General features: G+C 35.2%; 1 protein-coding gene across 9 annotated transcripts in view; it reads right to left on the reverse strand.

Moving 5' to 3' along the window:
* RAB3GAP1 (RAB3 GTPase activating protein catalytic subunit 1) overlaps nucleotides 1-13,139 on the reverse strand; it is a 124,677-nt gene that overhangs the window by 22,479 nt on the left and 89,059 nt on the right. For all 9 annotated transcript variants that reach the window (XM_022569599.3, XM_089916052.1, XM_089916051.1 and 6 more), the window contains 4 exons: nucleotides 12,437-12,609; nucleotides 11,137-11,191; nucleotides 9,945-10,316; nucleotides 797-934 (listed from right to left, as the gene is read on the reverse strand). In XM_022569599.3, coding sequence (XP_022425307.2) covers nucleotides 797-934; nucleotides 9,945-10,316; nucleotides 11,137-11,191; nucleotides 12,437-12,609 — 738 coding nt within the window. The remainder of the gene's footprint in view (nucleotides 1-796; nucleotides 935-9,944; nucleotides 10,317-11,136; nucleotides 11,192-12,436; nucleotides 12,610-13,139) is intronic.

A 13,139-nucleotide genomic window follows, 5' to 3' on the forward strand; every position in this document is an offset into this window, starting at 1 on the left:
GACTGTAACTGAGGATAAACATTGTACTTCTTAATTACCTAATCACAGTGCCTGTCACAAAGCAGGTAACCAAAGGTTTGCTGAATGAAGCAGCCTATGTTAAATCCTAAGGATTTCTAAAAACCTTGCATTAAATTGACTGAACATACCTAAAGGAAGAAAACTTCCCAATCCTCATATAGAAATGATTCAGTTCTCAACTTCCAACCATTATTCAAAGATTATTCTTTTCAGACTTCCCTGGTGATGCAGTGGTTAAGAATCCGCCTGCCAATGCAGGGGACACAGGTTTGAGCCCTGGTCCGGGAAGATCCCACATGCGGCAGAGCAACTAAGCCCGGGCACCACAACTACTGAGCCTGCGCTCTAGAGCCCACGCGCCACAACTACTAAAGCCCACATGCCTAGAGCCCGTGCTCTGCCACAAGAGAAGCCACCGCAATGAGAAGCCCATGCACCACATCAAAGAGTAGCCCCCGCTCACAACAACCAGAGAAAGCCCGCGTGTAGCAACGAAGACCCAACCAATGCAGCCAAAAATAAATAAATTTATTTTAAAAAAATAGAATCATTTTTTTAAAAAAGATTGTTCTTTTCTTTTTTAAACTCAAGAAGCAAGTCTGACTATGACCTTTAGGGGATGGAGGTAGGGTGTTGTAACTACGAATGAAATTTAAACATTTAATAATAAAAAAAAAAGACATGCAGGCCTTCACACCACTTTACAGAGTGACTTTCACAGCTTCATCCCAGAATAGCTCAAAATAGACTGCCGAGCTCTGATAACGTGACCCACCTTAAAAGACTCCATATCTGAGAGCAGACAGGCACTCTGCATGCGTGCTCGGAGGTGAGCCCCTTCTGCCGATGTACCCAATTTAGCTAGAACCTCCGACTGCTCTTCTAGCAGATCTTCTGTCATAGGTGCTGGTTCCTGCGAAGCACAAAAGGACAAAGCTCGTGAATAGCTGTTTTTAGAGAAAGCAGAACTATAAAAATAGAACAAAGACAACAATTATTTCAGCTATAGCAGTCACAAAATATGTATTTAAAAGAATTCAGAGAAATTTGCAAGTTTTCTGGAACCTATGTGAAAAAGTAACAAGAAGAATAAGTATGACTGTCAGTGCACTGCCCCCCACCCCGCCAGCCAACAGATAAGATTATCATGTTTCCTTGACCATAGCTAAGAGAGGAACTGGATGCACTGAACATCTTCCTAACTATTAATGATAAAGAAATGAAGTCCTAAGATATTTTTATGAATGCCATTATTAGTTGCAACAAGGTTTTTATTATACCTAGTAAGAGAAGAAAACTGAAAAGAACTGAACCCCAAATAACTATATTTTATGTTGGAGGAGTAGCTTTGAGTTTATGTTCCAAACACATTCAAATTACCAATTCCCACAAGAAGTTGTTTTTTACTTTGGGGAATCAGAGACATTATTATATATTTTAATGGTAACCCCAAATAAAACAGCAGCTAAGGCAAATCTAAAGGAAAATACAAGTGTAGAATCATTAAGAGAGAGACAGAAAACATTTCAAAACTGTTCAGGGGGGCTTAGGAAAGTTCTCTGAGAATTGATTCCATTAAATTTTATATTTGAAATATGAAGAACTCAACAACCCAGAGACTAACCAAACAAATCTTGCCTGCTTTGTTGTTAAAGCCAGAAAAACATGAACTCCTTTATTCCTAAATAGGATAAGACCTAGCAGAAGTAAGTGTCTTGTCAATAAATAGATTCCTTCTAGATTTCAGGAGCTTACTATAAAAGCAAGTTTTCTTAGCCTCAGTACTACTGACAGTTTAGACTGGATAATTCTGTCGTGGTGCCTGTTCTATGCATTGTAGGATGTTTTGCAGCATATCTCTGGCCTCTGCCCACTACTGCCTGTAGTACCACTCCACCTCATGACAATCAAAAATGTTTCCAGACCTTGCCAAATACCCCTGGGAGGCAAAACACACTCCCCAGTTGAGAACCACTTCCACAGAGATAAATAATTTTTGCAGATATCTGTCAGAAATAAAGTAGAAGCATGGTAAAGGTATGGCATTCAAAACACAGCAACAAACAAAAGAAAGTAACTTTTTTCTTATATCATTCTCATTTTTGAAACAAACCTACAAGGGCACTTACAAACAGTGCTGGAGAGAATATAAATCTTCCCAGACAACAATCTGGAAATCAATACATGGCAAGCATTTATGATCATGCCCTCTGACCCAAGAATTCCACTTCTAGAAATATCACTGTAGTATTATTTATAACAGTGTGAAAACTGGAAAGAATCTGAATGTACAATAACGGAAATGGTTTGATATAGGAAAAAATGGGGAGGAACTACTTTAACAGTGATTATCTCTGGATTATGGAAATACGAGCTTTTGTTTTGCTTTCTCTACGATGAACATGCATCACTTTCAAAGTCTCACCCTGATACTTGGGGTTGAATAATAATTGGTAAGACAGTATGACAGACTGGTTAAGAGTTTGGGCTCTAGAAACAACATGACTGTATTTGAATCCCAGCTGTATAACCCTGGGCAATTACTCCAGCTTTATGTGATTCATTGTTGTGAAGAATAGATCCTGGCACAAGCTCAATAAACACTTGCAATTAGAGACAAAATACTTAGGTTGTATTTTAAGTTTTTTACTCTACTTTCCCTATGATATCAAAATTCCTCAGATTCAAAAATAACATGAATCTCCAATGAAGCAGTATACTCAGGAGCAGAGGCCCTCATTATTTCCATTAAAAAGGAACTCCTTTTCATTGTTCTTTAGCCTCCTGAGGGAAGGGAGGAGATACTGAAAGGATACTGACTACCCCTCCCACCTGGGAACTCCGGCCAACTGTAAGTGAAAAACTTGATCAAGAGGAATACAAGCAGCAAAGAGCATGAGGGCCACACATTCTTATATGTACCATTTCTGAATATGCCCAAAGCTTTCTCATACACATGATCTCATCGCTAATCACTGAGAAGTCATCAGTGCATTTTACATGTGGTGAAACCGAAAGAGATAGCATCTTGCCCAACATCATCGAAGTGGCAAACTCTCAAGTGGCAAACTGAAGGGAGAATCTAGGACGTCTATCTAACGCTGGCTTTGAGAACTATTAGTTTGGATCTAATCCACTACCTAAGAACTCCTGCTTTAACAGATTCTCTACAAATTTCTCTTCTAGCCCCGGCTCTAAAATGCTGAGAAAAATTTTTAAGCCTTTCCTAGCCATAAATTTTAGGTTGACCTAAGTCTACATGAAAGGAATAAGGGAGTGTATTTAAATTCTTAGAAGTGGGACCTATATAAAGTCTTATTATTTACTTTTTCTTTTTGGTGAAATGGCAATGGATTAACAGCACATTTTAAGCTAATTTCTAAAGTCTGAAATTATAATGGTTTCAACTGGGATCATTTTGAATTCCAAACATTTTCTATAAGTACATATACAATGGTTATAATTCAAATAAGATTAACTTTAAAGTAAGAAAGTAAAACAGATTAAAAATTTGCCCCGATTTACCTAAAGGTAAGACAAAAATTAATTTCTAAATACATAAGATGCATGTTGAGAGAAAAGTAAATTTAAATTATTCCAGACTTGGATTACAAATTTGAATGTGGAAACTAAAGCATCTGAAATAAATGAGGAAGACATAGCATTCTGAAGAAAAATAAAGCTTGAGCTTCCAGAACAACTTCCTCTGACTCTTCATTAACCCAATCAAACCAACATACATGCAGCAAGTTCATTAAAAATAGGGAGTACTGTTAATTAAAACTTGGAAAAAGAAAGCACATAAAATATTAAACTTCACTGAACACTTACATGCCAAATATCTTTAAATATGATATGTAATTTAACCCTGAACAACCCAAAGTAATACAAACTATTATTGGCTTTTAAAGTATTTAATATTTGTTTATTAAATAAATAAATAAATAGGCAGGGTTTTCAAACTGAAGATACATTAGAACAAGACAAATACTTTCATTTTTTTCTTCTTGTCAACCACTGATCATATGACAAATTTTTAAACAGTATTTTTTGAAGTATAATCAACATACAGTAATTTAAAGGGTACATTTGTTAACTACATACCCATGAAGCAGTCACTACAATCAAGATAAAAAGCTTCCTTATGCCCATTTTTGGAAAGTCTATCAAAAAGTGAATAGATGAACTGTGCTATATCCATGCTGAGGAACACTACTAAGCAATAAAAATGAATGAACTACTGATACACACAACAACATATATGAATCTCAAAATAATTATGCTAAAAGAATTCACACACACACAAAAACCATACTGTAATTACATAAAATTTATATAAAATTCTAGAAAATGCAAACATTTTTTTAAGAGAGAAAAACAAGGCTCAGAAAGGAAACATAGCCTCTACTAGCAATACTAGCTAAAAATAAGGGTGGTGCCAGGCTACAAATCTAGCTCCGCTAGATTCCTACATCCCAGTCTATGCCACAAGACCTCAATACCAACTGCATGCACTCCAACAAAATTTGAAAAAATATACACTTGGTTTCTAGCATTAGAATAGTCTGTCCTAGTACTAAGAGTTAGTGATGAAGTATCTAAAATATAATTACTTTTAAAATAATAATAAAGAAGCAAAAAGATAAGGCCTGTCAAACAAACAAAACTAATGTCATAAATGACAGCCACTGGCAAAGAAACAATATAAGCATGGGAAAAAAGGTTAAGAGAATCCATGTTTAAAATTATCAAGCAATCATCCCAACATCCCACTGCACAATTATTACAACTGATCAACCCATCTCAAAATATGAAAACTGGTTAAAAAACCTTTAAGTCAATCCTTGCAGCCTGAGAAGCGATACTAGCCTCTTAGGTCTCATATAAGAAAAGGTCCTCAAAAGAATAATAGCCTAAAAAAAAAAAAAGATTAATAGCCTAGAGTCTGTCATACAGAGTGAAGTAAGCCAGAAATACCATATATTAACGCATATATGTGGAATCTAGAAAAACGGTACAGATGAACCTATTCGTAGGGCAGGAATAGAGATGTAGATGTAGAGAACAGACATGTGGACACGGTGGGGGGGTTGGGGGGAAGGGGAGGGTGGGACAAAATTGGGAGACTAGGTTTGACATAAATACACCACCATGTGTAAAACAGCTAGCTAGTGGGAACCTGGTGTACAGCACAGGGAGCTCAGCTTGGTGCTCTGTGATGGCCTAGATGGGTGGGATGGGTTGGGGGGTGGGAGGGAGGTCCAAGAGGGAGGGGATATAGGTATACATATAGCTGATTCACTTCATTGTACAGCAGAAACTAACACAACATTGTAAAGCAATTTTACTCCAATTTAAAAAAAAAAAAAGAATAGCCAAAAATTGAGTACTTATTTTGGACTAGACATGGTATCATTCACTTATCATATTTAAAACTCACTATTTCATTTAGAACTCACAATTATCTTATGATTACCTCAATATGCAGGACAAACATTTGATAAAATACAATACCTGATCATGAAAAAAACTCTCAGGAACTAGGGATAGGAGAAAATTTCCTTCATATGATAAATGATACCTACACCAAATACACTCAAAGATTATCACATGCTTTCCTTCTGAGACTGGGAACAAGAGGAGGATGTCCACTGTTCAACACTACCTGAGGTCCTAGCCAGTACAATAGGAAATGAAGAAGAATTAAAAAATGTACAGGCCAGAAAATCAAAATTCAAATTGTCTATGAACAGATAACATGACTGTGTGTAAAGAAAACTCCAAATATACTAGAAACAATAAGTGAATGTAATAAGATTGTTAGATTCAAGGTCAATATACAATAATAAACTATTTCTACATATCAGGGAAAATGTTTTTAAATGAAATTTTAAAATACCATTTACAATATTTGAAAAATTACAAATATTATATTTTGACATAAATTTAATAAAAGATATGCAAAACCTCTACATTAAAAACTAAAAAACACTGATAAGGGAAAGTAAAAGGAACATCAATAAAATGAAAGACATTTCATGGTCACGAGACTCAATATTGTTAAGATATCAATTCTCTCCAATGCAATGCAATGCTAATTCTAAATCTAATTTGATACAATATGAATTAAAATCCCAGCAGGATTATTTTATGTGTGGAAACTGACAGTTTCCCAAATTTACGTAAAAAGGAAAAGAAGAGTCAAGATAATCTTGAAGAACAAAGTTAGAAGATTTAAACTACAAGATAGAAAGATTTTTATAAAACTATAGTAATAAGGACAGTACATTACTGGCACAAGGATAAACAAAGAGACTAACAGAATAAATAGTCCAGAAAGAGACCGACACACATACAATCACTTGATTTACAACGAAGATGTCACTGCCACTCCGTGGGAAAAGGCAGGTCTTCTGAATAATGGTGTTGGAACACAACTGTACACCCTTACAGAAAAAAGAGACTCTTAATCTCTTCCACACACCAAACACAGTCAATTTGAGGTGGATCACAAACATAAATGTGATAGGTAAAACCATAAAGCTTCCAGAAGAAAACACAAGAGAGTATCTCCAGGACCTTGGGGTAGTTAATTTCTTAACAGGAGACAAAAGCAGTATCCATATAAGAAAAATAGTGGTAGATCAGACCTTATTAAAATTAAAAATGCCTATTCAACAAAAGGCATCATTAAGAAAGTGAATAGGCAAGCCACCAACTAGGAGAAATTATATGTTATAGATAGACAGACAGACAGATACAGATATATACACTTCAGAACTCATATCCAGAATATATGAAGAATTCCTACAAAGCAATAGGGAAAAAGACGACTAATTTTGAAAAAATAGGTAAAGGTCTTGAACACTTGACCAAGAAAATATCCAAGTGGGCAATAGATATATGAAAATGTGTTCAGTGTCATTATTCATCAGGGAAATGTGAAAACATGAGATACTACTACGTACCCCTCAGAAAGGCAAAAATTAAAATGACTGAAATTATCAAGTGTGCAGAGAAGAGTTAACATAGCAGGCCTTAGACTATTATCCTCAGAAAGGCCTGTTTGCAAAGTTGGCCCTCGGCTGGCTTCTGGGAACCTGGATCCTGGCAGAGTCCCACCATACTCCAAACTGATAAAAATGGTTCACTATGTGTAAACTCTTTGTGCAAACAATATGGTTTATGCTGAATACCTGCTTTCCTTCTGGGAGTCTGGAATTTTGGCACATGCTGGCAGAGGGTGCTTTGTGACCAGGCCCCAGTAAAAAAAAAAACCCTGAGCACTGAGCCTCTGACAAGTTTCCCTAGTAGATAACATTTCACATGTGGTCACGATCAGTTGTGGAGTTAAGTGCATCTTGTGTGACTGTACTGCGAGGAGACTCTTGGAAGCTTGTGCTTGATATCCTCTGAACTTTGTCCCATGTGCCATTTCCTTTCACTGATTTTGCTTTGTGTCCCTTTGCTCTATTAAGTTACAGCTGTGAGCATGACTATATACTGAGTCCTGTGAGTCCTCCAAGCAAATCACCAAACCTGGGAGTGGTGTTGGGACCCCTGACACACCAAATGTAAGAGATTATGTGGAATAAACCACAATTATTATGCATTGTTGGAGGGAATGTAAATTAGTTCAACCACTTTGGGAGACTGTTTAGCAATATCTACTAAAGCTCAAACATATTGCTACCACATGGCCCAACAATTCTACTCTTAAGAATATATCCAAAAGAAAATGAGTATGTTCACCAAAAGACACGTAAGAATTTTCATTTGTTTATAATAGCTCAAACTGTAAACAACTCAAATTGCATCAGCAGGTGAATGGATAAGCAATATAAGAATTGAGTGGCACATTCATATAACAGAATACTATAAAGTAATACAATATGCATAAATACTGATTCATATAATGACATAGATGAATCTCACAGACGGTTGTTAAATAAAAAAGCACAACACAAGAGTACATAGTTCCATTCATATACAAAAGAGCAAGCAAAGTATGATTACATTTATGATATCCAAAAACTGACAAAACTAACCTATGCTGATATAAGTTAGAAAAAAGAATTACCTGGAGGGGAGTACTCAATACATCTGCCTATTTAAATTTTAAAAGATTAAATTAAAAATTCAGTTCCTTAGTTGCACTAGCCACATTTCAAGCACTCAATAGCTACATACAGATAAGGCTATAGTACTAGAGAACACAGAAAATATACGTGTCCATCTTCACAGAAAGTTCTACTGATTATTGCTGTTCTAGGATATTGAGAATTTTCTATATCTTGATATGGGTGGTAGTTACATGAGTTTTTATTTTTATGTTTTTTATTTTTCTGAGTTAATTTTTTATTGAGATATAATTGACATATAACATTCTATTAGTTTTACATGGGTTTTTAAATATGAAAAAACTCACCAAGCTGTACACTTAAGATCTGTGCACTTTATTTAGTTATAATTAACTCAACAGATAAGTAAACAAATGTTTTAAAAATAACTAGGAGAAAACATACACAATGTATATAAGAGGATTTATACCTAATATATGAAGGACTCATATAAATCAATAAGAATAGGACAGCAACCTAAAAGAAAAATGGAATGCAATTCACAGGCAAGGATGGCATAAACATATTAAAAGATACTTAGGTTCATCAAAAATCAGGGAATTACAATCTAGAACACTGAGATACCATTTTTGCCCATCGTATTGGCAAAAATTTTTTTGACTGGTAATGTCAATTAAAAAAATTAAATTAAATATGAATACAAGTAACGTGAGTGCAAGAACCTTACTATATAGTTTGCTACTAAAATTCTAAGGCCTAGGACAGTGGTTGGCATATATTAGACACTCAATACATATTTATGGAGGAAGAAAGTGTAAAAGGAAAGTTGGGGAGAGAATGTTATTCCCTTACTCCTGTATTCATCAATGACAGGGTATAAAATAGGTGCAGCCCTTTTGAAGAGGAATTTTATAGCTTATATATCTGTTTTTCTAGAAATTCCATTTCTCATTTCTTCCTTAGAGAAACACTCATATGTGAACAGATAATATATGAAAAGCTACAAGAATCTGCTACATTACTGTAGCACTGTAATAGCAATAAGCTGCAAATAACATTGTGCATTAAGAGGGTAATGGTTCAATAAGCTTATCACTCTTCCATGCCGTGGAATATTACACAGCAGTTAAAGAGATGAAGTAGATCTACATGTAATGACATGAAGAGATCTTCAAGACACATTAGGTTAAAAAACTACACACCAATGCATACATTTTTAAAAATCCACAAAACTATGTATCATATGCATACACATACATACATCAAAGCACAGAAACAGGTGTAAGAAATTATAACCCAAACCAATAATAGTGGTTACTTCTACAGATAAGAATTGGAATTAGTGGGTGGTGGCTTTTACTTTTTCTAGGTTGAGTTTTTCACAATAAAATGTATTCACTTATTACCTATGCAAAAAAAACCAACAAAAACTATTGCTCTTCCTTAGGTTTTGAGTTGTTGCTATTCTACTTCCTAATGGTATAAAATGGATTCAAACTGCATATTAGAACAGATAAAAACTAATTATATAATTAAAGAATTTTTACTTTTGTTCTTCCAATATTTTTGGATTTTGTTTTTTTAAACATCTGAGTACCCACCACTAAGTTTAAGATGAATTAATAGATCACCTTATACATGATGAGCTACTATCTACTGAAACTTCAAAACACTTCTCAGTTGTACAAATAGTAGACCTAAAAGCCCCAAAAGTCAAATTTATAGATCTCTGAACATAGAACTGTTTAAAGAATTGCCTCTACCCAAAGCAATTATTTCTTACTAGGATGAAGTTATATAACCAACAAAAAATAAAACTTAAAGAACCAGTCCATGTCCTACCTGGGTCACTGGAATATATAGAGGTTCTCCATTATGTAGCAGATTAAGTTTCCCATGCTGATGGAGTCGTCCTTCTGGCTTTAAACTTGCCATCTCCTTAGGTCCTCCTTTCTTGCCACTCTCTTGTCCATTTCCCTTAAGTTCTTCAGTATCACTTAGGCATTCAAAAAATTCTTCCTCGCTGTCACTCCAAGAATCCCATGATTTTCCCACCTCTCCCTTTTCCTTATCCGTATCTTTTAGATTGTCTGGCCCCAGCTGGTCTCCAGATTTTCCAGCATCCCCTGAATATGTATTAGTTACATTATCTGAAGGACTTGTCTTTCTTCCCTCATCACGTGCCTTCTTTCGTTCAATACAACAATTTAACATCTGAAAAAACATTCATATTTGAATTGTTAGGCAGTTAGTCAGACAAGCAGGTCCCTGCCCCATTCTGGACAGGGTCATCCTTCTCTCCCCAACCTGGACACCAGTGATCAGAACATGCCCAGAGATCCTCCCTTTTGTGGTCAAGGACTGCTAAGTTTCCAGCCTTATTACAACCAACCTAGATAAAACCCACCAGCATAGGTTGGCGCAGGAGCACCAAGACCTAAAAGGTGATTCACAGTAACCCAGGGCTCATTTTGCTGTATTTGTAATAAATGAGCACTACAGTTTTCCCCACACGCCCATAGGTTTCACTTGGGTGCTTATGCGTTAAGCGCCTGCGCACAAGGAGAAAAGTTACGTAACCTAAAGCTGTCTATCAACTTGTCAGTCAAATGACACACAAAGGGACTTTCCGCCTGAAAACCAACCCTATCCCCACTGCAGGATGGCTTCTGGTTTCCAGACAGCCCGCTCTCATCCTCTCTCAGGAGTGTACTTCCGCTTTGCTTAATAAAACTTCTGCTGCTTAAAACTGCTCTATGTCTCTCGACTGAAGTTTTTCCTCGGGGAGGACAAGGACTGAGGAAATGGCCGTTCCGTCAGTGACAGTTACAGTAAAATAAAAATCTATCCACTACTTGAATATTTTATTTTCATTCTCCACCCTTTCCCTGGACCTTGTTGTGAATGACAATGACTTACGTAACCTACAGCACCACAATGAGAATAGCCTATACTCCATTATCACATTTAATATCAGAATACGCTCCGATTGAACCAAGACCACATTTATATACTGTCACTGGGAAATCTTTACCTGTAGTTTCTGATGCAGTAAACAACATCTTAGATCTGGGGGTCCACTTGCTAATCTATCAAATAAAGTAATGGGAAAAACAGCTTAGTAAAATTGCTTCAGATATTCATATTTTTATACTTTTTTTATATTTTAGCCACATTGATAAATCAAAACTAGGTTTCTATAGATAAGGCGACTGAGATGGACCAAATAAAATTAAAAGATCAAAATTTATTTTATCCCCCTAGTCCATAATTCACCAACACTAACAGCAAACTAGTGATACCTCTCAAGCTAACAGAAACTTGAAAAAGATTTTAAAGCCTAGAAATTCACCCTAGGAAGTAGCTAGCATGTAGTATTTCATACCTTACAAAAGAGATTATATTATATATTCATTTCTCAATCATGGTGGATTCTCAATATAAAATCCATTGATCTCCACCTCTCTTTTGCTAAAGGGAGCCTGGACTGCCCCTAGGCTAGATCACTAGGTTCCCAGTAATCAGCCAAGAGAGAATCCAGCTAAGCAGAGGCTGGCAAATGACCCAAGAGTAAACATTTTTGGATCAAATACCACTTTATATTACTTATATCATGACTCTCCTCCCTTAGTTTGAGTAGCACAGGTAAATGGGCAGTAACCTATGCAGTAAAAACATATATGCTAACTAAACTCTTTAAATGAAATGTCAGTATAAATTATACCCAAAAATTACAGGTAATGTCTAATACCTGAACTTACGAACTTTAAAGATGTTTTTTCCCTCCAACTATAAAAATGTATGTTCATGACAGAAGATTTATAACACAAATGTATACACAAATGTATAAAGAGCAAAATAAAAACATAATTCACACCTGGGAAAACTACTGTTAACATCTGGTTGTATTTCTTTCCAATTATTTTTCTATACATATTTCTATATATATTCTATATATTTTCAGTATTCTCTATCAGCATAATTGAAAGCATAGTTGAAAGCACTCTGTATACATAACACTATATTCTACTTTACTACAAATATCATGACCACTTTCCATGTTATTAGAGATTCTTGGGAAAAAAACTTTCCATTATAGAGACATATCATGATTTATTTAACCATTCTTTAATGTTTGATATTTAGGTTGTTTAACTTTTTTTTTCCTATTATAAATTTGCTGCAGTGAATACCTCTGAACAGAAATCGTGTCCTAAGTTTCTTACCACTTTCTTAGGGCAGATTTCCTAGAAGAGGAGAATTAATGGGTCAAAAGTCAAATTTTGCGAACAAACAAAAATCCTATCTCTACAGCTGGAAACTGAAATTATTACCCTGGAATCAGAAAGTTGTTCTCCCATCTGAAACGCATTTCAAGAACAAACTCCTGCCAGAGATGTGCCACTCCTTTCAGTCCTCCATGGTAGAAATTGATCATACAAAGACACAAAGCCAATTTGTATGTTAAACTATCAGATGGTGCAGATTTGAACTGATTGTAGAGATTCTAAATTTAACAAAACAGAAACAAAGCAAAACTTGTTAACAACATATTTACATGTATAATCAAAAACTGTGTAGAGATTTTAATACTGAAATTAATCTATCCTACCAAACCTGCTTTTATCAAATGTCTAATACATTATTGCCTAAATTGTTCTTAGGCAGCTCCATGTTTTCAAGATCTCTATAAGTATCAAAAAGTGAAGCTATAGTTTAGTGAGCCTAAAGTTATAGCCTTCAATTTCTTCTGTGGAATCTTTAAGATATATTCCAAATTTCATGTGTTGTTATAAAAATCTTTTAATTACAAATGAGTACCCACTTGTCAAAATCAAAAACATAAAATCAGAACTGTATAAACTGAAAATGTAAAGCCTACTTTTCCTCCTCAGTTCATGAAATCACTTCCCCAAAATAACTATTGTTAACAATTTGATATATCTGCACACCTGTCATTTAAACTCTCATTTTTCAATTTATCAAAGACTTGAAAGAGGAAAACATGAAAATTCTACTTCATTTTACATGTTACTT

Source organism: Delphinapterus leucas, chromosome 8, assembly GCF_059928025.1.
Source record: "Delphinapterus leucas isolate spDelLeu-1000000601 "Yukka" chromosome 8, BTC_Dleu_Yukka2, whole genome shotgun sequence".
NCBI classification, from domain to species: Eukaryota; Metazoa; Chordata; class Mammalia; order Artiodactyla; family Monodontidae; genus Delphinapterus; species Delphinapterus leucas.